Below are 25,662 nucleotides of genomic sequence, written 5' to 3'. Positions count from 1 at the left end.
TCCTATGATTTTGGTGCCCCCGTAGACGTGGTGCCCTAAGCAAGTGCTTATTTTGCTTAATGGTTAATCCGGCACTGACTATAAATAACAAACTCAGCAGTTAAGCAGGCAATATAAATAGCGAGTACCTTGCTTAGGTATCATTTATCAAAACCGGCTCAGAAATTTCGACGCTACGCCGGTGGAACACACAAAATAATAATATACTACTTTGGACTGATATTAAACATAACCCTTTGTCTGGAGTTGGATAAAAAACAAACGCCTGTAGGGTAGGTATATTGTTTAAGTAAGCAACTAAGTAAATCGAAAACCAATACCAATCAATAATTTTTTTTTATACTACGTCGGTGGCAAACAAACATACGGCCCGCCTGATGGTAAGCAGTATCCATAGCCTATGTACGCCTGCAACTCCAGAGGAGTTAAAATGCGTTGCCGAACCTAACCCCCTCCCACCCTCATTCATTCAATTCATTAAAAATGCGCACTTTTTCCTAGCTTTTACTTGCAATGTAACCTAATGTAGTAATGTATGTTAGTACGGGTCAAATCTTGCAAGTTAAATTTGACTCACTTCCCGGTTTCCGATAAAAATTTGCATACATATGTAAGTTGGGTGATAATGGCAATGCAATATTATATTGGTACCATCGAGCTGATTTGATGATGGAGGCAGAAGGTGGCCATAAGAACTCTGTGATAAAAGAACGCAAACTAATTATGTTTGGGGTTTTTAGAATTGTCTCGATGAGCACTAGTTGCCCGTGGAAAGAAAAGTACAGTCAGCGATAAAAGCTTCTACCAAAAATGAAATTTTTGACTAAAACATATTTTTTATCAACTTTTAAGTCCGATTCTGTACTAAAATAGGGTGATAGTAAAAACTTCCATACATACTAGCTCAATAATTTCAATATTATATACCCTCTCATGTTAAGTGTTACAGTGACAAAATGATTATATCATCTAAAAAGTAGAACACAACACACCGGCTCCGTTACAAATCCCCAAGGTGATTTGTAATTAATCAAAAAGAAAGAATCAAAAATGATATGAATACAACTTACATGCCGATATATTTAAAAAAAAAACACTCTGTTGGACAATAATTCACTGATTACACTTGTTATCCGAACTTTTAGTAACAAAGTTTATTAATGACAGTGTACGTATGATTTAAATTAATTTTTCCGGTGAAATTGATAGCAGTAGCACAACCATCCACTACTACAAACTAACGAGAATGAGTTGAATAGAATAGAATGAATGAATGAACTTGAGTAAGAACGAGATAGATGCTTGCCATAGTTGCCATTTCTATAAGCTCTACGCGCTCTCTACAGTGAGCTCGACAGCATGCAAGAGTGCGAGGAGCGTTCAAGCGTTGCGATTATTGTGTTAACGGTACAAATTTCTAAATGTTCAAGTAGCAAAATATTTTAACTTGTAGTTGTAACGCCCGTAATCAATAATCAAAGTTTTACATTAACTCAAAGAAATTATACAATTATTTTATTTCTGAATCTTATCTTCGTAACATTTTCAAAAGTCGAACGTACTTCTGTCTCAGTCTCTTCTCTCGTCTTTCAGTCTTCTTAAACGCGTCTGAAGAACCATAGACAAGGAAAGGATTGTCAAAAATGACATCGTCTTGAGTGATGTCCACATATCAACTGAATCGTCTTTTATCGATATTATAATATTTGTTTATTATCAATTATGTATTTATCAGAATAGACGTTACCTGTAAATGAATAGTCATTGGTAAAATTACACTTTAAAGTCAATAAGTATTTTTAAAACATAATATCTGCTGAGATGTGTCTAAATACATTTTGATTCCATTTCTGAAATGTTTTTTTTTGTTGCTCGATATTGAATACACATCACTACATTTCTGTTGGTGATTGATTGTGGTGTATGGTGTATTTATTGTATTGTTCTATCTTTTAATTAGGAATTATTTAAGATTCGGTGTATTTGTGAAGTACAAAGTTCGAGTAATTGCGTCTTTAGTTACCCAATCTCTCATAAATTGAAACGCAAAACGTACAATTTGGAATTTGTGTATATGGTTTTTTTAGAATATGATGTGTAGATGGCTTCTCACCAAGATCGTACTTTCAGAAGTTATTGCGCCTATTTTTGAAGTCTTCATGCACTCAGCTGAAGGAAATCTCAATTGTTATGGCTCCTGGTAACAACGAGCGACATCCGAGTCACACGGGAACAATTCCGAAGACGAAAGCTCGGAATAATTGCAATGTTCCACAGGAGGCTGTGACTCCCACCAGGAGGGATATGGCATCCAACCTAGTCTCGGTGAGCGTGTCCAAAATGTAAATATTAAGATAAGATTACCTTTTAAATAGTCAGGGATAATCAAACTTCAATATAAAATATATTACAACCTCTAAATTCAAACTGATACTCAGTTACCATGGATAATGTTTATTATTTGCGCTTGCTGTGACTGCCTTCATTGTTGATCTACAATGTGAAGTTGCTCCTGTGAACATGAGTACCCACACCTTTTATTTTTAGATTTTCAGGAGAAATATTATTTTCTTGGCTCACCGCCAACTTGTGTAGTGTGGCACACAATTAGTTTCAGTTTATTAATTGGTCTAGATTTTTTTCATATAATGTTAGTTGTGTAGAGAACTTTGAAGTCCTGCTTGTAGGACTTGTCTTTAATGGGTGGTTGTTTTTCAAAATTCTACTCAAAGAAGGTGTGCATTTGTTAATTTTATTCACATGTGATAGAGTAACTTGATTTCCTATATTTAATGTATATATCATTTAACCAAAAGTAACACTAGCTTAAATTATTGTAGACATCCCTTGACTGGGTCCCTGTGTCAGAATACAACACCAGAACAAATTACAACCAATCAAGAAAGCAAACAAATAATACATCAGACCAAGAACTTAATGACTTAGGTAAGTGTTAATACCTGTTGACATATCTTTAATACTGTAGGATACTACACCTATAGGTGTAATCCAAATATATAGCTTAACAACACTTAATTGAAATTACTGTCTATCAATGTATTAAAGAGTCCCATAAAAGATAAAAAGGTAAAGATAAGGTAAACATGTATGAATATGTTCAGTCAATAATAGCAAGAAAAGAACATCATTAAGTTATACATCACGAAATGAACCCAACTCAGCATAATACTTATTTACTGCTGTGGCGCAGCGACCCAAATTGGATCTTGGCATCTGACACCAAAGAACGCCATGCTTCTCTGTCCGAAACTGTTTCTTCCCAGTCGACTGTGCCAAGTTCGCTAATTTTTTTTTGCACTTCGTCTCTTCACCGTACCTAAGGTGACTCAATATAATGCTGGCTATAAATCCCGCACTGGTCTTCCGACATGAACCTCCTGTCATAAAGCTGCTCCCATATTAATCAAATTTTCACTTCAGTGCCAGGACGTGCTACGAACTATGAGAATAGCCAATAACATGCAAAATCCCGCATATAAAAAACAGTGACTAGCAACGGAGAACCCGGCTATCAGGTCACTGGCACTGAATGTGTTAAAGCAACATGCTTAAATTACATGAAGCTTTGTATGTTAAACTTCTACTCTCTCTAATTTCTTTGTATTACAATTTCTAGCACCATATATTTATTTATTTCAAAGTTCATGTTATTTCAGAATTTTGTTTTAAAACGAGAGTGTAACTTTGATTGTATGGAGGCTGCTAGGTCTCTGTGTAGGGTTGCCATCCGCTCGGGGTTCCCTGAATTTGTTCTACTTAGAGGGCATCCAGGGAGCGTCCTGGGGGAGGGCTTCATTTGTACTTCGGGTTTAAAAATTTAAAGTCTTAGGCCGCCCGCGACACACGCACAACCTGTTTAAAAAACCTGTTGACATATCTGGGTTCTGGACTCTAAAATCCGGGGTTTTCACGCGTCTTGTCCTGGTTTCCAAATTTTAGAGATGGCATCCCTATTCCTGTGACTCTTAAAGTATAACACAATTTTGTTATGACTTTTGTAAACCTGGTTGTGTTGTAAATTTTGGATATTTAATAAAATATGCCACTTAACGGTTGCTGGCTGTATTTTAGCTTCTCGTATAAAGTATATTATAATGTAGGACTTAAGGCAGTAGTTATTTACAATACAAGGGCGGAAAGTATGTAATTTGTAACGAGTGGCGATAAATTGAGTTGTGAATTACCTATTCAGACAACGTTTTACAGTACATATGGCATATGGACCTTTAAACTGTCGACATAGACACGGAAAGTGCTCATTCCTGTGGTAGCACGGCACATATGTACTGTAAAATTACTTTTTCATCTCTCCTATTCGGAAAGTTCACCTTTTATAGGCTGAAAATTGCATATTGGTGGATTTTTTTAAAGGACAATGGGCACTTTTGTATGGGGAGTGTCCCATGGATGTATACTGTTGAGACATATGTCGTTTTAAAGCTCTTAATCGTAGTATTATTTTATTGTATGGCACCAACCTTGGACCACTTGCAGGGACCGAGCTATATAAAAAAAGAAGTTGCGCATATAAGCAGTTATATTTCCTTATACGCGGGATATAAAAAGTTTTAGCGTATTTTATTCGAAAGAATATAAAAAATGCTTTATGTTTTTTGTATCAACACCAATGATAAAGTATTTAAAGGGACACAATGAACAGTTTAAAAAAATCGACATTCTAAAAATTACTTGATACACAGCGAAATAAGAGTGTATACAAATGCCATGTATATCATGTGAAAAGTATTTTTATAAGCTATTTTTCGTATAATATAACTGGGGTCAAATCGTTGCAGGGACCAAAATAAAACCATTTAATGAGTTAATTAATTGTAGTTAATTACGCCTTAACTTTTCTACTCAACGCCAGATGTCGCTCTAAAGCAAAATTCTACTTGACGTAAAACATTTATACATCGCGGTAATCTCGTCAGTCTTACTCCATCATTTTAAAAAGTATAGACTAGTTTATGGATTTCTAAAGTTATGTCAAGATGACTCTGAATGTAATATTGTCAACAATAATTGTCAAAACACGCAATTTAAAATATTCAACATTGTAATTACAAAATAGTATATTTCTAATACGCTATAATTTTCTCCAATCGAAAGGCACTCCATTCCATTGATCTCAGAGAGTATGCTCCTTGATGATCTTCACTATTCATGGGGTAGGTAAGATCAAAGTATTATTTTTTCTCGTATAGCTGCTATATAGCGTTCGACTCCATGGAAAATAAAGGCTCCAAATTATATAAAAAATGTAGCATATATACAAAGTGCAATTTAGATAGTATTCCAGAAAAAAATGCGCCTATGTAAATGATGAAAAGTTTCCTATCGTATTGTCGAACAAATTCATATCTACTTCTGATCTACGCGACCTTAGAAGTTTGGATTGTCCTACCTAATCATTTTACATTTTATTGTTTTCAGAACAAGAATTATTTTACTTCCCACTGTCTATGTAAGGGGACTTAGAGCGGATTCATACTTTACTATACGTGTCGTGTCGAATGATAGTCCCTATGTCAGTTTCTCCAATTCTATTTTGCGTAGGATAAGTTAAAAAAATAATTAAAAATATGTGTTACCGTATTTTTATTCGTGAAATGTTACCTATATTTCTAAGTTAATGATTGTACTATACTTCCAAAAATATGTCTGACAAACATTTTATATGAAAGCCATTTTTCCATGTAAAAATGAACTGTTATAGGGACCATCTTTTGAATTTATGATAATTTATTCATATTTTAATGTACTCGGGTAATATTGCAGGCATTATATCAGCACCAAATAAATGCTGTGAACCAGATATATATTAAGTGGCGAATAACGTTTCCAAATCGCATTTTCTTTTGACATATTTTTCTTTTTTTTGCTCTTTTTTTCACGACCGGTTTGGCCTAGTAAGTCGATGATCCTGGGTTTGAATCCCGGTAAGGGCATTTATTTGTGTGATGAGCACAGATATTTGTTCCTGAGTCATGGATGTTTTCTATGTATTTAAGTATTTGTATATTATATATTATTATGTCGTTGTATGAGTACCCACAAAACAAGCCTTCTCGGCTTACCGTGGGACTCAGTTAATTTGTGTAAGAATGTCCCTATAATATTTATTTATTGTTATTATTATTGTATGTCCGGTAACAGAACTCCCCAGGAGCAATCGGGTGTGTAAGGTCGCTACTCCCCAACTTATTATAATTGTTATTACTTTCAGCATTTTTAAGTTGTTCATCGGACACTGAGGCCATTGAAGTTTCAAGCTGGCGGCATCAAAATGGAGTACCTAGGTACTGTTTCAAATAAATGGGTGGTAAGTAAGTACATTTGGTGAAGTGGAACTGCTGATGTTGATCAGAAACGGAACTCTTCCACGCGCGTGATTTGTCTTCTTTGTTAAGTTTGTAGCGAGTAAGTTTCAAGTACCAAGGTTTTTAGGAACCTTTGTGTCAAGGTAAAGGTCTGACGATGGATTCCATGAGGAAGCGAGGGAACACCTCAAATCTTATAGGCATATAGTCATTTTGGATTTTCATCAATACCTTAAGCTTTTTCATTCCCACTAGTGGCATTTAATGAAGTGGAACTACTGATGTTGACCAAAACGGAACTCTTGAACGCGCGAGATTTTTCTTCTTTGTTTTTTTTTTATGATATAAGAGGCAAACGAGCAGACGTCACACCTGATGGTAAGCGATTACCGCCGCCCATGGACACCTGCTAAACCATAGGGGTTGTAAGTTCGGTGCTGGCCTTTAAGATTGGAATACGCTGTTTTCTTAAAGTTTTAAATGTCGTATTGGTCCGGAAATACCGCAGGCAACAGATCATTTCATAGTTTAGCTGTATGAGGCAGGAAGTTTCTAGAGAAATGCACAGTTGAGGACTGCCAATCATCTAAGTGGTGAAAATAAAAATATTGTAGCGTAGAGCGATGACGAAAAGAGGCGGCAAGGATTAATCCGAGCAATTCGATGGAACACTCGCCGTAATAGATTTGTCCTGATAAGTTTGTAGAAAGTAAGGTTGTTAAAAAACATCTGTGTCTAGATCCAGGTCTGATAGATACCTCAAACCTTATAGAAATACATATAGTTTTTTTTGGATTTACATCAATATCTTTGGGCGTTTTATTAAAAAAAAAGCTACATTTAATCAAGTGGAACTGCTGATATGTTCCAGAACGGAACTTTTCAACGCACACGTTTTGTATTCTTTATTAAGCTTGTAGTGAGTAAGGTTCTTAAGGTGTACTTAATACATCAATGTCCAGTTCTGATGATGGGTTTCATGAAGAATCGAGGGAATTCCTAAAATCTTTTAGGCATACATGTAATAATTTCTGGGATTTTATTTACATATCAAGCATTATTATTAAAAAATTGTCATTTGACTAAGTGTAACAGCTGATGTTGACCAGAATGGAACTCACCAACTCGCGCGCGATTTGTTTTATTAGTTAAGTTTGTAGCAAGTAAGTTTTAAGTATTAAGGTTTCTAGGAACATTTGTGTCAAGGTAAAGGTCTGATGATGGGTCCCATGAAGAATCGAGGGAATTTCTTAAATGCTATAGGCATATATGTAGTACTTATTGGATTTTCATCAACATATTATCAACTTTTATTCACAAAAGTGACATTTGATGATGTGGAACTACTGATGTTGACCAGAACGGAACTCCAACGCGTGCAATTTTTCTTCGTTAAGTTTGTAGCAAGTAAGGTTCTTAAGAAACATTTTTGTCAAAGTACAGTTCTGATGATGGGTTTCATGAAGAATCGAGGGAATTCCTAAAATCTTATAGGCATACATGTAATAATTTCTGGGATTTTATTTACATATCAAGCATTTTTATTAAAAAATTGTCATTTGACTAAGTGTAACAGCTGATGTTGACCAGAATGGAACTCGCCAACTCGCGCGCGATTTGTTTTATTAGTTAAGTTTGTAGCAAGTAAGTTTTAAGTACTAAGGTTTTTAGGAACATTCGTGTCAAGGTAAAGGTCTGATGATGGGTCCCATGAAGAATCGAGGGAATTTCTTAAATGTTATAGGTATATATATAGTACTTATTGGATTTTCATCAACATATTATCAAGTCTTATTCACAAAAGTGACATTTGATGATGTGGAACTACTGATGTTGACCAAAACGGAACTCCAACGCGCGCAATTTTTCTTCGTTGTTAAGTTTGTAGCGAGTAAGGTTCTCAAGAAACATTTTTGTCGAAGTACAGTTCTGATGATGTGTTTCATGAGAAAGCGAGGGAACTCCTCATTCTCCTCAATTCTTATAGGCATATAGTCATTTTGGATTTTCATCAATATCTTTAGCTTTTTTTATTCACATTAGTGGCATTTGATGAAGTGGAACTAGTGATGTTGACTAAAACGGAACTCTTCAACGCGTGAGATTTTTTCTTTTTTTGTTTGTTGTGATATAAGAGGCAAACTAGCAGACGAATCAACTGATGGTAAGCAATTACCGCTGGCCATGGACATCTGTTACACCATAGGGATTGTAAGTGCGGTGCCGGAATTTAAGATAGGAACACGCTCTTTCCTTAAAGTTTGAAAGATCGTATTGGGCCGGAAATACCGCATGCGACAGATCATTTCATAGTTTAGCTGTATGAAGCAGGAAGTTTCTAGAGAAATGCACAGTTGAGGATTGCCAACCATCTAAGTGGTGAAGATATAAATGATGTAGCGTAAAGCGGTGACGGAAAGAGGCGGCAGAGATTAATCCGAACAATTGTTCCGTTGTTGTTGTTGTTGTTGTTTCGAGGAATTCCTCGGAACTTTTAAGTTTGTAGAAAGTAAGGTTCTTAAGAAATATCTGTGCTAGACACCAGTGTCTAGTGTCTAGGTCTGATGATGGACACCTCAAACCTTATAGAAATACATATAGTTTTTTTTTCATCAATATCTCTAGGTGTTTTATTTAAAAAAAGTTATATTTGATCAAGTGGAACTGCTGATGTTGTCCAGAACGGAACTTTTTAACGCACGCGTTTTGTATTCTTTATTAAGCTTGTAGCGAGTAACGTTCTTAAGGTGTATTTATATCAATGTTCAGTTCTGATGATGGGTTTCATAAATAATCGAGGGAATTCCTGACATCTTATAATTTCTGGATTTTTATTTACATATCAAGCATTTTTATTAAAAAGTGACATTTGACGAAATGCAACAGCTGATGCTGGCCAAAATGGAACTCGCCAATTCGCGCGCGATATGTTTTATTTGTTTATTTTGTAGCAAGTAAAGTTCTTGAAGACATTTGTGTCATAAGGTCTAGTTCTGAGGATGGGTTCCATGAGAAATCGAAGAAATTCCTCAAATCTTATAGGCATACAATACATACAGTAATGTTTGGATTCTCGTCAACATATCAAGCATTTTTAGTTAAACAAGTTAGTGATATTGACCAGAACGGAACTCTTCAACGCGCGCGATTCTTATTCTTTGTTAAGTTTGTAGCAAGCTAGGTTCTTAGGAAACATTTGTGTCAAGGTCCAGTTATGATGATGGATTCAATGAGGAATTGAGGATTTTAAATCGATTTGAATTCACAATTGGGAGGAATTGAGGATTTTCGTCAACATATCAAGTTTTTTTTATTTGAACAAGTGACATTTGATGAAGTGAAACTGCTGATATTGAGCAAAATGGAACTCTTCAACGACAAGTATTTTACCTTAGGCGTGTTTTTTTATTTTATTTCGTTTATAGCATGTAAGGCTTTTAAGGAACATTTGTGTCAAGGTCCAGTTCTGATGATAGGTTCTACGAGAAACCGAAGGAGCTTCTCATATTGTATAGGATAGGCATACATATAGTCATTTTAGGATTTTCATCAATATTACAAGCATTTTTACTCAATAAAGTGACATTTGTTGAAGTAGAATTGCTGATGAAGAACGGAACACCTCAACGACTTCCAGATTCTTTATTTTTATTACTCTTCTTTCTTTTTCATTATTCTTAGAACAGGTATTTCTACTAAGTGAACCGAACTGCTACTATTAAAAGTAGGTAGGTAGGTAGGTAGATTAAATAGGTTAAAACTGTAAGGATTATTATGTACAAGTAGTCTTTCTTTTAATTAAACATATGTAAGTAATTCTATTTAAGTATAAGTGTCTTTAAAAAAAACATCAATCGACTCTTATCTGTCACTAGTTCCAGTTTCAGAGTATAAAATCCGGGTACACAGCCACGGCCAGCCGGGTAGCCAGACAGTTCGAATACGGACAAGTTATTGTGAATAAAAAATCTTATCGTCTTGCAAAAGTTATTGTCATAAATGTATAGGTTTCGAATGCATGAATATAAAGTTAAAATGCTGGTAAAAGTATTAGTTTTTATCATTAACCATTTTATATCCCAACAAAACTGTTACCCTTACAAAAATAAAATGCTTTCATTACCTAATGTAGGTTACGTTAGGTAATAAATAAATAAATAGGTAGGGACAATCTTACACAGATTGGCCCCAAACTAATCAAAGCTTTTACTATGGGTACTAGGCGACGTTAAACATACTTATTTAGATAAATATATATTTACGTATATACATAGAAAACACGCATGCCTTAGGAACAAATATCTGAATTCATCACACAAAGAAATGCCCTTACGCGATTCAAACTCGGGACCATCGGCTTCATACTTCATAGGCAGGGTCACTACCCACTAGGCCAAACCGGTCGGCAAAAGGTAAAGATAATTAGGTAAAGACAATGAATAATTAAACGTATTATAAATTGACACCAATATCCATCAAATAGTATAACTAGGTATGCTAAGAGCGGGCTTCAGGCCATTACGTCGCACCTTTAGAATTAAACTAATTTGACTCAAAAAGTACGACTAATTTATATATGTAGTTTGGTAGAACAGTAAGAACTCACTATATGTGTCTCTTTTTCATGCGGTGAAATCCCCCCCACCCGGAAAGGGTAGCGACGCCCATTTTATCGACTCTCGAGTCGACTCCAATCTGATACTAATAGTAAGTAAGTACTTACTTAGTAAGCAAATTGTAGTAGTCATCCCTTCTTAGTAAAAGGAAAGTATTGTAAAGATACTACTTTTTAACCGACTTCAAAAACTTTCTGAACCAATGTTGAAAATTAGTTATCGTTTGAAAGTGGGTATATAGTTCCAAGATGGTCCTATTTTTGACAAAACCACGAGGAATTAAGGGAACTCCCCAAATCTTATAGGCGTTTTTTAGTTTCATCAACAGACCAGGCATTGCCATTCAAAAAAGTGCTATTTGAAGAAGTGGAACTTCTGATCAGGACCAGAAAATAACTCTTTAACGATGCGTATTTCACGCTAGACGATTTGTCTTCTTTGTTATGTTTGTAAAGAAGCTACTTGCTTAACGAGGTTTAAGGAATATTTGTGTAAAGGTCTAGCTTACATCATGGGTTCCATGAGGAATTGAGGCAACCTCTCAATTCTTGCTGGAACGTAAAACTGTTTATTGACATAATTGTCGATAGGTATCCCATCTGCACTAATTTACCCCACTTGACGGTACTTACATGAAAAAAAAACTTCTCTTAAAAATAGGAAACCGACTTCAAACATAGGTATTAGAAAACAATACAAAAACTGTTATTGTATTTTCAGAAACCATACGGAAATAATGAGGATGCATCGACATAAGAAGAATCGAACATGGGCAAGATAAAGTTCAAGAAAAAAGCAAATATAATGTGTACTTGTGTGTAGTCAAAGAAAGTTGAAAAATAAAGCATAATTAATGGCCATAGAATACAGAACCGATACACGAACATTAAGACTATTAAAAATAGACATATAGGTTGATCGTACTACTCGTACTAATGTATTTCTTTTGTTCAATTATATTATTGCATTAAAGTTAGATTCTCTAGATATATATTATTCATAGGTTCTGTATTCTATACGAATTGTTTCAGTGTAATTATTGTACTAAATACCGTTGACCGCCTGTCAACAGTATTTATTTCTACATTACTATCACAGAAGATTTTAGGCCCTACAGTAGTTTTTGAATTAGTATTTACTATGGACAAATATAGCGAAATGTGAGTTTTTACCTAAAATATCAATCTTTTGTGAACGTGGTGTAGAGTATATACCGCCTAAGACTGAAGTAGCTACGCGGGCAACGTTTTCAAAATAGAATCGTGTTCATGGTCGGCCCATGGTAAAAATAATTAGGTACACGTAGACCCGCTAAATAAACCCCGTGGACCCACCAGGAGAACATATTGGAGAGACTAGAGATAATACACCGCTTTAAGGGCGGTCGCACTCGGCATTGACATCTGGCGTCTAGATGGCGGGTGGACCTCAGCGAATTTCAAAGAAATATTTATAAACATCCAATGACGTCCGGCTCGGACACCAGATTTTCAATCTCCTGATTCCTGTGGAGTCTCCAGGTTCCATCCTCTCCACGTGTGAGTCCTAGGATTTTTCGCGCTGCCAGACTCCGATGACTCAGGCACGTAGTCCAGATGGGTGAGGATCGTGCAGCCTGGAGGGCGTACTCTGAAGTTCCAAATGGCCGAAGACCGTCTAGACGTCCTAGGTAGGTCCCGCTGGAGAGATGAAATGCAAAAAGACCTTAGCGAACTCGGCGCCGTCGACTAGATGGAAACGGTTTTGGACAGAGAAGCATGGCGGTCTTTGGTGTCGGAGGCCAAGATCCACTTCGGGTCGCTGCGCCATAGCAGTAAGTAAGTATTTATAAACATACTGTACCTTCTGTGTACCTAACCCAAAACGAGATATTTAAGAAAAAGTCCACCAGCCATTCTGACGTCAGGATTGCGGTTGGACCTATGAAATCTTGCATTATACCGCACTAAAAGTATGCAGTTATATGGTACAGTCGCCATCAGATATATCGGAGTGGCCGAGGTGCTCAAAGATCTCTAAACACGCACTCTAACCTCTTGACAGTAGAGGCATGTTCAGATATTCGTGGGTACCTTGGCCGCTCCGATATATATGATGGTGACTGTACCTTTAGTGTACCTCTGTAAATAGAAATAGAAACCGGTGTACCTCTCCCCAAAACAAGCTAGGCTAAGCTCATGCACAATATAACTGCATACTTTTAGTGCGGTATAATGCAAGATTTCATAGGTCCACCCGCCATCCTGACGTCAGGTTGGCGGGTGGACCGTTTTGTAAAATATCTCGTTTTGGGGAAAGGTACACTGGTTTATATTAAAGGTACACTGAGGTACACAGAAGGTACAATATGTTTATAAATATTTCTTTGAAATTCGCTGAGGTCCACCGCCATCCTGACGCTTACCATATATCTAAGACCTTAGGGGCAATAACGATAGTGCTAGTTCAGTTGTGTCATTCACAAATTCGAGCCAATCGTGCTGTCTAACACAACTAGATGCGATCAATCGCGTGCATAATGCGAACTCATCAACCAATCACGTTGTGGTACTTGTGGCGTTAGACTGCACGATTGGCTCAAACTCGTGTGCGTAACACCGCTGTACTGGCCCCATTCTTATTGCCCGTAAGGCCCGTCCTCAGATATATTATGTCAACGACACAGTCGCGATTTTAAAAAATCACATCGCTTCTGCTACCAAATTGTTGAGCATAACGTTTTCCTATCCATAGGTTCCATCTGTCCAGTAGGATCCACCATCTCGATCCACCAGATTGAAGAGATTGTTACTTAACTGATGGATCGAGATAATGAAACCTACTGAATAGAGCGGGTCGATTGGATATAACAAAGTACGCTTATATGAAACGCTACTCCGGTGTGCGAGTGAGACAGTCAGGCCAATTTGAACTTGCATTTGACAGAAAACTGACTCCATCAAACGCTACCAGTTCCATTGCCGGCCTCTTCGCTGCCTTCTATAGTGGTTCAATCTTACCTTGCTTATGAATAATAAGGGGCGTGCACACCGATATTAGAGTAATATTGGAATCATATCAGTTAGTTGCGGGCGTCTCGCTCGCACAAATACATGCGTATAAGTGCGAAATGAACACACGAATGACAGCTAACTGGTATCATTCCAATATTATTCTAAAATTGGTTTAATGTCAGTTGCACTTTCGAATTGGCCTACATAGCGATTTCCTTAGCCTGCACACCGGATCGGCGAGTGGGCCGGCATCTAGCTAATGTAAAGCCACCTCATTAGGTGCTTTTGCCTTTTGAACGGCAAGAACACCTAAAGATGTGGTGAGAGAAAGCCGCGCGTCCCTCATGCACTGCACTAGCTTTACAGCTTGCATTGCGACCAATGTATGCCGCTCACCGCCCCACCGGTCGCGTGGGTCCAATCCACGGCCCTAGAAGACGTACTTTACATATAAACAAGAGCACGCGAGCATTTTGCGAGTTGTGTATGTGTACTTGTGTTATCTAGGCGCACAAACGGTTACAATAACAAGAAGTGTACACCGCGTGTGCAGTCCAACACGGGAGCACTGGTGCGATTCGAAAATAACGCGCTAGCGACGCATTACGACATTGATATTTTACCCTTTGAACGCCATAACAAAAACGTTACTCACATGCCAAGGTCACGGGCGCAAGTGAGCTTGAAAGTGCATGAGTATTACATTAGGGACTTTGACAGCGATTATAACAGCTATAATCATTAATGTGTTCATGGCCCTTAAATCATGTCTAGTGACGGCGCCTTTAGGTGTTCTTGACGTTCAAAAGGTTAAGGGCGTTTGCTAGCTGGCGCTAGTGCACGGAGCGGGCAAACACGCGCAGGTGCCTTTGTAAGTAAAATCAGTCGCACGCGTCCGCGCCAGTTAGCGTTGCTCATACTGTAAGAGCTCGTTCCCACTATGTCGGATGTCGTGGCGATTTTTAATCGTACGTTCCACTGGCAGAACATTTTATATGAAGCTGTTCACACTCGTCCGACAACAATTTTGTGTCGGATACGACATAAAATGTCGTGCGTTTTGCCAGCCCTCCCAGCCCGGAAAAAAATCGTGTCGTGTCTCGCTCGCGTACGAGTGAATATAGCGCTATTCACATTTTGTCGGATGTCGGAACGATTTCGCCCGCGCCGCCCGCGCGGCACCCCCTCACACACCCGCGCGTCGCTGCCGCGTCGTTGCGATCGCTTCTTAATTCAGCTATCAAATTCTGAAATATTCATAAGGTAAATCTTTCCCTGAGAATTGGGTGTACCCAATATCTCCTTTTTTTAACTGCCTCTAATCGTTTCTTTCGCAAATAATACAAAACCACAAACATTTCGTCGACGTTCATCTTGTACTAATCCTCGCTACCCACTCGAAAAATACACGCCAGCTGCGATCGTGCACGACAGACGACTAGTGGGAAAAGTACCGCCGACACCCGATTGAAATCCGGATCCGACATCCGACATAGTGAGAACAGCGGCAACGACACACGATTAAAAATCGCCACGACATCCGACATAGTGGGAACGAGCTCTAAGCCGCACGCCCGCTCCATGCACACGCGCGACGTTGCGGACGCCCTATGCCCTAAACCTTACTTGAAAGTGTGAAGGTTACTCTGACAGCGGCTATATCAGCTATAATGTATTTATGACGCTTTGAGCATAGCTAGTTACGACGCCTTAAGGTATTCTTGGCGTTCAAAAGGTTAAGGGCGTTTGCTAGCTGGCGCGAGTGCACGGAGCGGGTGCACGTGCGCGGGTGCCTTTGTAGGTAAAATTCGTCGCACGCGTCCGCGCCAGCTAGCGTCGCCAGTTACTGTTTTTCGTTAACCCGCTTCAGCTAGCAAACTAATCGCAAATGGTCCGAGATTGGCGCAATAACCATGCATTCCCTTATCTGGATCTGGATGCACCTATTCACCAATGCTTGCTTTAAAGTAACTTGTCGACTCGTCCTGATAATATTTGTGCGACCGTGAAGAAAATCTATGCTGTCACTTATTTTTCAATTTATATGAAATAAAGATGTTAAATGTATTCAAAAGATTTTATTTAATAAGGTATGTATAAGTGCTCTGTGCATCCGCACCAGCTAGCGGTGCCCTTAGCAAACTAATCGCAAATGGTCCGAGATTGGCGCAATAACCATGCATTCTCTTATCTGGATCTGGATGCACCTATTCACCAATGCTTGCTTTAAATTAACTTGTCGACTCATCCTGCTAATATTTGTGCGACCGTGAAGAAAATGTATGCCGTCAGTTATTTTTCAATTTATATGAAATAAAGGTGTTAAATGTATTCAAAAGTTTTTATTTCATATGTATATATAATGGAACGAAATACAGCTACTATCTTAGCTTGGCAAGCAGTTAAGAGTCGCTGATGCTTTTATTGTATTCACTGCGTTAATTTTAGGTTTAAGATTCTTTATTCTCACTAAGAATTTGACAATTCACTTACATGAGAACTTAAAACTACATAATTTAATCCTGCTTCATATGGCAAACGAAGGAAACGTTGCTTTGAACCGCGACGCAATCTCAAATGTTTCACTTTTACACAATTTTCCTGCCGAGAGACAAAACAAGTATGTACATAGTACCTTTTTACGATTTATTTTATCGTAACATATAAACTTAGATTTATTTTCTTGCTGCTAATTATGGTACTTCAACTACTCCATAAATACATTTACTTACCTACTTATTGCTTAGGAATCTTATTTCATGTTTAATAATAAGTTTATATAACGTTTCTAGCGGGACATAACGCGAACTTTAAAAAATGTAATGCTTTTTCTACCTTTATCACTCGAATATGTAAGAGCAAGAGAGATAAATAGACGAAACTTACTAGTTCAAGGTAACCACTCGTTTTATTGTCAAAGTTCCGAATTAAACAAACTTATTCTTCGGTGACATTTTTAGCGTTTATAAGCGACTATACGGATCCAGCATTTGCCGCTCATTCGGTTCTCCTATTGCACGCAAGATGTCAGTACTAGAGAGGATTTGAAAAATCATAATTAAGTAGTTTAGTGCCATTTATTGAGCAGTAATAATTTAAAAAAATATATAAATTACTTTTTCATTATATTTCAGGCATGCAAAGTGATGTAAATGGTTACAAAAGTAACTCTATATGAATGACATTTTTTAGTTCCAGTTTACGCCGCAGCGCATGATCAAAATTATTAATATCATCTTCCCTGGACACTTTCGGTCTTTGGTGTCATATAAGTAATTAATGCTTAATTGAAGACCTTCCAAATAGGATATGACTCAATTGTATATACCAATAGTAAAAATTACCCAAACTGCTACCAAGGCTCCATCTAGTGCCAGGTAGAACAAACAAAGCGGCATTTACCACAATTAATTAACGAAAAAACTCGTTTTATTACCGCCCCTGCAAGCATTTGAGTGCAAGTATATATATATTAAAATACCTTATAAAAATGTCTTTTAAATGATATATATGGCTTGAGTATACAAGCAAGTTTCAGTGTTTAATAGCAGTATTTTTAATTCAAGCATATGTTATATCAACTAATTCCAGCCCTGTACGTACTTAAACGTAAGTAGTGGTAAACAGAAATCTAGAATTTCTCATATTATTTCATACAAAACACCTAACAACCGGCTACGTAACAAGTACTTTGTAAAACAACAGTTTATATTCGCCACTCTTTTTTTTAAATTGCTCAGTCCCTGCACGTTATCCAAAGTTGGTGTCATACAATAAAATAATGCTAAGAGTAAACCCTTTCAAACGAGATATGTCTCAACAGTATACATCCATGGGACAAATTGCCCATTCTCCTTTGTAATTCAAGCAATGGCTAAAAGCCATATATTCCATATTATTCATTTAAAAGCTCTCATATATATATTTTTTTTTTTCTCATATTATTTTTGCTCTCATATTATCTTCCGCATTTTGAGACTAAGTATTATCAAAATTAAATGTCAATTGCATTGCATTATTAAATATATACTACTTGTATTTAATATTTAAATGTATAAAATAAACTTAAATATTTGTTAACAAATAAATCAATATAAATGACGATGAATGTTTAAAATATTATTTACTGTACATATGGGGCTACTTTATAGCACTAGTGCAAGAAGTAGCATATTACGTTACTGTGTCGAACATTTAAAGGGCCATATGTACTGTAAAACGTTGTACGATACATGTGCGAATAGGTAATTCGCAACTCGTGTCGATTTAAAACACTCCCTTCGGTCGTGTTTTAATTTATCGCCACTCGTTTCGAATTTCCTATTTTTCGCACTTGTATCGTAATGTACTATATTACATACATTACATTCATTCAGTTTTTAAATTTTTTAAGGCGCGTATACATTAAGGCCCTTTCAGAGACATCCCAATTTAAGATCGGATTGTCTATGATTTTAGATTTTTTTTCCACTTAAAATGTAATGTAAATGGCGCCAATTCCAGACATTCCAGTCAACATAACCTACATTTCTTGTGTTTGACTTTCCTCTCCTCATAGTCGAATAGAAAAAATTGAAAAATAGGTTGTTTGACTCTAGTAAAAGTAACCATCTCACTTTCCACCCTTGGTTAACAATCTACTATTTATAATTACAAAGACAGAGTTCCACAGCATGTCTACTAAATATATTAAATTTATTCAATAAAAGAAATCTACTTTGCTACCGTATGCATGGATATTCCCAGTGTATAATAAATTAACATTTTCATTAAACTTTACAAGACTTAACCTTCGCATAAGATTGTTATGATATTTAATACTGTAACAGACACTAAAACTTCCTAATAACAACTAATGTCATTTTAGAAAATTCCATATCATTTGAGAGTGGATTCGGAAGGTTTGTCCCGGTGAGGCCGCAGCCGCGCGCTCTGCCCCTGAATGTGCAGAACCGCGAGAACCTGTCCAATGAGCACCAGGAAGACGCCAGCTCCATGTCTGGACACACCCTCCACCCTTATGCACATCAAATGCAGAATGGTAGAATTAACCTTGTTCACAGGGTGGTCCATAACTAATTATGCTAAATATTTTATCTCTGTCCACAAGACTAGAGGCTCTGTGAGCTATATATAGACCTCGCGAATCCCTATGGTTCCGTTATGGAAGGTCACGGTTCATGTTGTCCCTTCCTAATGCTTGACATGTCCTCTTTCTCACTCTAAACTGTGCCTTTTTAGCCGAGCGTGCCCTTACAAGTGACATACCATGCTTCTTAACATGTTTCACCTTTTGTCACTGGTTGCAAACAAGTGTATAGCCAGCCTATATCCATCCAGCCTATATTCATGCAATCATGGACCACCCCACTAAACACAGTTATTGAGATAAGTCATAAGTTGAAATACCCCATTTTTTGTAGGTTTAGTTCCTCACTCGAATCATGCAAATCATGCCGCTGCAGCAGTCATGATCGTCAACCCCACCACACCGAATGCGGTCACAGCAAACATGTCTCAACCTTTCAATGTGAGTATTAACAGCCAGTGATTGTGTATGTATGTGTTTATCATCAATATCATCATCATCTCAAGTATTTGATTTAGTGGAACCCTGTGAACTTTATGACTTGCCGCCTGCCGGCAACAGGCTTCCTTTTCGCGGGTCCGATTGTATGGCCTTCGGCTCTCTGGCTTCTGCCAAAAATAAGTTCCAGCCCGCGGGCCGCAGTTCAGAGACTCCTGGCTGGTTTAGGGGGACTAGGAAGTTTTATAATGTTTTGATATGGAAAAGCGAAAAATTTGTAAGTTCTTGGGTGGTTCTTGGGTTTACGTTGAGATTTCATCGTTTACCTCCTAATTTTCCTCTTTAGGTGCTGATAGACTTGAGCATTCACTTGAGCAGAGCATCGAGCATTCGCAGTTTTTAAGGAGATTCGGCGAATTGTTCGACGAACGCTGGTAGATTCTTCTATTCGCGAGAATGCTCATTACAAGTGAATGCTCATGTCTATCAGCACCTTTTGGCTTTTGCTAAGAATGCTAGGTAGCCGAGTTTCGGTTTAACAGTGTAAAATTTGTAAGCGACCCGGGAGAATGCCCCAATATAAGGATGTACCTAAATAAATCACAAAGAGCGTTTTATTAGATTATACTTGCATTTTTACGACATTACGCTATAGTTTGTGTCATCGACGATGACGCGCAGATTTCTCAAATCTAACATTTAATTACATGATATTACGAGTCAAGGTACGCGTCTTCGTGAATAGGCGGGTCCACACAGAGCGAGCATACGCGCGAGGCAATTTCCTCGTGCACAAAACGACCAGTGTAGACGTGCCTTGGCCGAGGCGGCGCGCGCGTTTTCCTCGCTCGAGCACGATCTTTGCCGACCTGCTCGCGACGGTTTTTCGGCATTAAGTGGCTATGGCTGAACTTTTCAAAATTATGTATTTCCACCATAGTTTATTTAGACAAGGTACTTAACTGTTCTTATGATAAGAATTTATCTTAGGAAGGACAAATACTAAAAACAGAATAAAATAAATATTTAAGGGGGGATTCCATACAACAAACATTTTTTTTTTTGCCATTTTTATAAATAATGGTACGGAAACCTTCGTGCGCGAGTCCGTCTCGCACTTGCCCGGTGTTTATTAAATTAATAGATAGGTGTTTTCTATTTAAAATGTGCTTCACAAATAGTCTCCGATATAATAATTCAGTCGCCAAATAAATAATTTGTACTTGCCTTAAAATAAACAAAAGCTTTAACGGCATTAAAATACTGCTCATATTGAAATATTTTAAGGTTCCGTTTTAGTTGCTAAACTGTTAATTTTAGTACCTATGTCTATTTTTTTACCTACCGAAATCCGATTAATTAGTTGACCGGTTAAATACGTGCCCTTTTTAAAGCGTTTCAATAAAAGCTCACGTCAAAATCGTGTAGTCTTTACTAATGCTAAACGTGGTGTTGACTTATTTAAATACTCCTACTAAGGCAAAACAAAGCTATAAACGATACACACGATACACACATTTGTATATGCTACGCACTTTTTCAGGCGCCTAATCAAAACCGAAAGAACTTGACGAATAACTTGAACCCAGCAAGAAACAATTTAGACGGCAACCATTCGAGCCACAACAACGCAGCGCCCTCCAGGCCGGGCACTAAGACTGTCAACCTGATGAATAACATGTACGACCCGCAGGCTACCATGAATAACGTCAATGAAAATAACCATGTAAGTATCGTGGGAACACCCATTTGTACCATTTGCCCCACGTGACCGCCGCCACACATGAGGCAGGGACAGACGGGAAATATTCATATCAATGCACCTATTCCCATCTGAGCCCGGCAGGAACAAATGGGAATACACCATTCATACCCCGTTTTGACACAAATATTCCCAATTAAGTAGCTAAACGAAACCGCCGGCCTCTGCTAGTATTCGGAGGGTTTTTCAAGAGCACCAATAGGAGCGCTCCAAATATTTTGTATCGCGGCCAATTAGAGGCACCTAAATTTCAACCACCTTTTGTAGTGATCAAATATTGCAAATCATCCTCCATCCCATCAACAACCACTTTTTACATTTAACCGTTTTGGCAAGAAACCTTGTAACCCAAGTACCCTTTGACTATAACAGTTCACTAACCCCCTTATTCATAAACGTGTACTAAAGTTACGATGCCGCTAATAATCGTTTGTCCCTTTCCATCATACTAATACGTCGGAAAGGGACAAACGATTATTAGCGGCATCGTAACTTTAGTACACGTTTATGAATAAGAGGGTAAGAATCGAAGTTTTATTCGAGTCGTGATCCTGAACTGCACGGCGGCTACAGGATGCCATTGAGTTTGACGTTTAAAAAGTGCAAGGAAGTGAAATTTACTATAATCAACAGTCAGATGTTAGAAATTTACAACTGCAATAAGAATACATCAGAGAGATTTACCTAGATAATAAAATAACTGACACTCTTTATTAATAATGTTTACTTCAAGGTGGAGTCACATTTGTTATTGTGATTTAATAATTGCTTGCCATAAATATCGATAACACTTGAGTGTATATTTAATTTATCACTAGCACTAGTACGTTTTTGTTACCGAAAAACCGGGTTATGATACTATCAGCAACTCCGACCCCGTCGGTGGACCTTATGTCTTTGCAGTAAGGTTATATATAACTGGGAAGCAACGTAAAAAAAAAACGATATTTCTTGCGCCACCAGACGGCCTCGCTAAATGTACCTTGCCCTCACCGAATTTTGGTCTTGCCCCGCCACTGTCAATAACGAAATATCGGAATCCCTTTTTTAGGTTCACAGGGAATCTGCCAGGGCGCTAGGGGAGGCCATCGTGGCGGCCTGCCCCGACACCGCGGCCGTGGAGCGCCGCCTCGGCCAGATCCGCGAGTACATCCGCGTCACGTCGTCGCTCGTCGACACCATGCGCACCTCCGAGGACGAGGTAACATCTCAATCTTACTTATGTTACCATTTTTATAAAAATAATGGGCCAACTGCGTGAGCGTGTAGCGGGCCGGGGCGTGCATAGCAAACAAATGCAAATGTATGCGAACGGGCTCAGTGCCGCTTGACGCCACGCTACCCGCCTCGCCGATCGTTCCGCTACACGCTCGCCCCTGCTACCGTACACTAGGCGTAGAACTGTAGCTACAATAGTAATTAGAACTCATAAGCGAAATTTATTTTATAAAATGTTTATTTAGGCATTTATTGAGCATACGAAAGAAGAATATGACGAACTGGTAGAGATGGTCATGAAATTGAAAGATAGTGAGTCGAAACTAGAGAAAGTGTTGAATGAGGAACCTGATAATGTGGAGGTGCCTGCCGAAGAAGCAGATGTTGCGGCGGCGGCCGCGGACGAGACCGCGGGGGATGCAGAACTTGCCACTGAAATCGAAGATGATCAGCCGAGCAACGTCGCAACCAAACAAGATACTACTGCTGAGTGTACCACGCTGAAAAAAGTCACTAATCTAGAGAATGAACAGTTGAATAAAAGCTTGCAAAGTGTAAAGAATTCTAATGAACATCTGATACAACCAGCGAGCGATATAGGCGATGCACCCGAACGCGCGCCGCTCCCGTTGGCAGAAAAACACGACCCCGACGACGATACAATGGAAATCAAAGAAATTGAAAGCATTCCGTGCGAAGAGAAAACACACGACCATCATTTGAATGAGGTGTTGCGTAAAAATATTATTTCGTGCGTAGAAAAAGTAGCGATCATAGAAGAAATGAAAAACAAAAACTGCAGTAACATTGAAGATCAGGTTACTGTTGATGTTTGCTGTAAAAGTGTGTTTACTGTCATGACGAACAATCCGTAGCATGTGGATGTGAAACTCAAAACCAGAAAATAACCATCTCTATTACTATTCCTTTCATAATCACCAACAACCATTTGTAACTGTCTACTGTGTGAAAGATTTTTGCTTCCTAGCCTAGAGTCTAACGGTTTTACATTAGCTTTAGTTAGCCCTTCTAACAGAGCTTACTTAGTTTTTCTATGTTACCTACATTGGGTGAATCAACTTTTTTTGTCACTCGTTGCCATGGGTACGGTGGCCTCGGTCAGCCTAAAGCATTTAAATTATCCAAACATACATTTTTGTGGCTGTTATAAGCCCGTTCCAAAATAGGCCGCACGATGATCTACCAAGCACGATAATATAACGTGGCGTGGTGGTTCTTCTAGCAAATTATTCTACTATTATTGCACTGTTATTATGTTATAGATATAAGGAGTGGTTCGGAAAAAAAGTAGCAGCACATTATGTGGATTTTTCGTTTTATTTCATCATACTTTTTAAGCAGTGCATTTTTATAGTAATATGTAGATACTATTCTATAACATTAAATACAATGGTATTTAAAATAAAAACGAGAATTGGTGTTTTCGCCTTTTAAGTTACATCTCTCCTAACACTTTTTGAATAGAGTCTTCTGAGAGAATTTCTGAGGTGTTTCTCATTAACATAGTTTTTCTTTAACTTTGATGAGCTTCTTAATACTTTATTAAATTGTCTTGTATTCAATATTTAACTCTTTGGATTTGGCTTCACTTTACATGGAATTTTTACTTTTGCGTATTTGCCATTTTTACAGAAATTCATCTCTTATAGAAAAACCTCTGTCAGAGGTTAGATTGGAGAGAGTTCCTGACTACCCAAGATAAAATCCAGTTAATTGGTATACTTGTTGATAAGATAAATATTCCTAAAAGCATAAAACAAGTTGTGAAATTGGAAATTCAATTGTGGCATTGTGGAAAACGGCAAGTGAAGGTCAATTTGTGTTGTTCAGAAAGATTCAAAGTACATTGTAATAAAAATGAGAAAACTCAAACAATTTCATATTTCTCAATATGTTTTTTTTTTTTTTCATTTTATAGTATTCGATCTTCAGATTACTTATAAAAATAAACTGCTTCGTAATTAGCAAAAAAAAAACACTTCACTGCCACTTCTTTACTGACCACTCCTTAGTTGATTCACCCCCAATCCCCGTAACAACTGAAAAAAGTTTTTTTCTAGTTTTTCAATGTATTTTTTGATGTTTGTCAGGACGTGGTAGTTCGACCGGTGTCAGTTCAGAGTAACGGTTCAGCTTATAGCGAGAGTGAACTTTGGCAGAATGAGATAAAAAACAAAATGGAGTTGTCTCAACGCCGCTTGACCGCTTTAAAGCAACAGCAGGAGAGACTAATCAAGTACCAGGTTAATATATTTTTTTTGCATTTATTATCATATATAATATTACCCTCTTAAAGCCCCCACCTATTGTATTAAATTACACCAATTAAATTTGAACCATTTTCAATTCGAACTGTTGCTTTTTGATACGTATTATTTAATAACAAAATAAATTTAATATTATGGCCACAGAATGGTTACTTTATGCAAAATTAGCTTAAATATTTCTCAACAATGGACGGCAAGGTTGATTTTACCTGTTTAGAATTAAGTCCCATTTTGACGGTTCAAGAACTTGTATGCGGTTTTCGTTACATTGCGGTATTTGGTTGATCGGCTGAATTCATTGTACAATTGACGTCAAAGATATGTTTACATTTTTCGCCTTATCACAAAGGAGTAAGGTGCAAAAACTTTGCGTTAACTTTGTAGTTAAAGAAAAAATGCTTACCTTACGCTTGGCTTATGCTTTGACGACCGGACTGGCCTAGTGGGTAGTGACCCTGCCTGTGAAACCGATGGTCCTGGGTTCGAATCCCGGTAAGGGCATTTATTTGTGTGATGAGCACAGATATTTGTTCCTGAGTCATGAATCAGTTTTCTGTGTATTTAAGTATTTTTATATTATATACATCGTTGTCTGAGTACCCACAACACAAGCCTCCTTGGCTTACCGTTGGACTTAGTCAATTTGTGTAAGAATATCCCTATAATATTTATTTATTTATCACAAGGATTTTGCTCCCGCCAGTTGCTTCTATTGCACGCACATAACGATATGGCTGTCCCGCCCGTCATGCCGGCTGTCAATATATGTCAAAAAACAACAATGTACTATTTCTGTCCTAGGAGGAAGCCAAGCAACAATTGGAGGAAATCAGCCGAGAGCGACAGTCTCAAGAAGGTCTTCCGTCGACTTCCCATGACAACTTTGCAGGCATACAGGTAGTTATCAGTTATCA

At 37.8% G+C, this 25,662-nt stretch overlaps 2 protein-coding genes and 1 long non-coding RNA gene across 5 annotated transcripts in view; 2 read left to right on the top strand and 1 right to left on the bottom strand.

Moving 5' to 3' along the window:
* LOC133516871 (uncharacterized) overlaps nt 1-1,306 on the bottom strand; it is a 56,617-nt gene extending 55,311 nt beyond the window's left edge. The window contains exon 1 of one of the 3 annotated variants that reach the window (XM_061849884.1): nt 1,071-1,306. The gene's annotated coding sequence lies outside the window, so the exon portion shown is untranslated. The remainder of the gene's footprint in view (nt 1-1,070) is intronic. The other 2 variants (XM_061849886.1, XM_061849885.1) reach the window with 2 other exon arrangements.
* A 737-nt stretch (nt 1,307-2,043) lies between these two features.
* LOC133517428 (uncharacterized) overlaps nt 2,044-25,662 on the top strand; it is a 74,861-nt gene continuing 51,242 nt past the window's right edge. The window contains exons 1-9 of the mRNA XM_061850744.1: nt 2,044-2,325; nt 2,841-2,946; nt 18,821-18,994; nt 19,377-19,483; nt 21,024-21,206; nt 22,294-22,443; nt 22,706-23,278; nt 24,572-24,724; nt 25,550-25,645. Of these exons, the coding sequence (XP_061706728.1) occupies nt 2,191-2,325; nt 2,841-2,946; nt 18,821-18,994; nt 19,377-19,483; nt 21,024-21,206; nt 22,294-22,443; nt 22,706-23,278; nt 24,572-24,724; nt 25,550-25,645 (1,677 nt within the window). The 5' untranslated portion in view covers nt 2,044-2,190. The remainder of the gene's footprint in view (nt 2,326-2,840; nt 2,947-18,820; nt 18,995-19,376; nt 19,484-21,023; nt 21,207-22,293; nt 22,444-22,705; nt 23,279-24,571; nt 24,725-25,549; nt 25,646-25,662) is intronic.
* Nucleotides 4,692-6,416, top strand: LOC133516868 (uncharacterized). Its single transcript, XR_009799293.1, has 2 exons — nt 4,692-5,192; nt 6,251-6,416. It is a non-coding gene; the product is annotated as an uncharacterized LOC133516868 (long non-coding RNA).

This window comes from Cydia pomonella, chromosome 4 (genome assembly GCF_033807575.1).
Source record: "Cydia pomonella isolate Wapato2018A chromosome 4, ilCydPomo1, whole genome shotgun sequence".
NCBI classification, from domain to species: domain Eukaryota; kingdom Metazoa; phylum Arthropoda; class Insecta; order Lepidoptera; family Tortricidae; genus Cydia; species Cydia pomonella.
The sequence above is the reverse complement of the archived record's forward strand: the minus strand, read 5'-3'. Positions and strand labels throughout refer to the sequence as shown.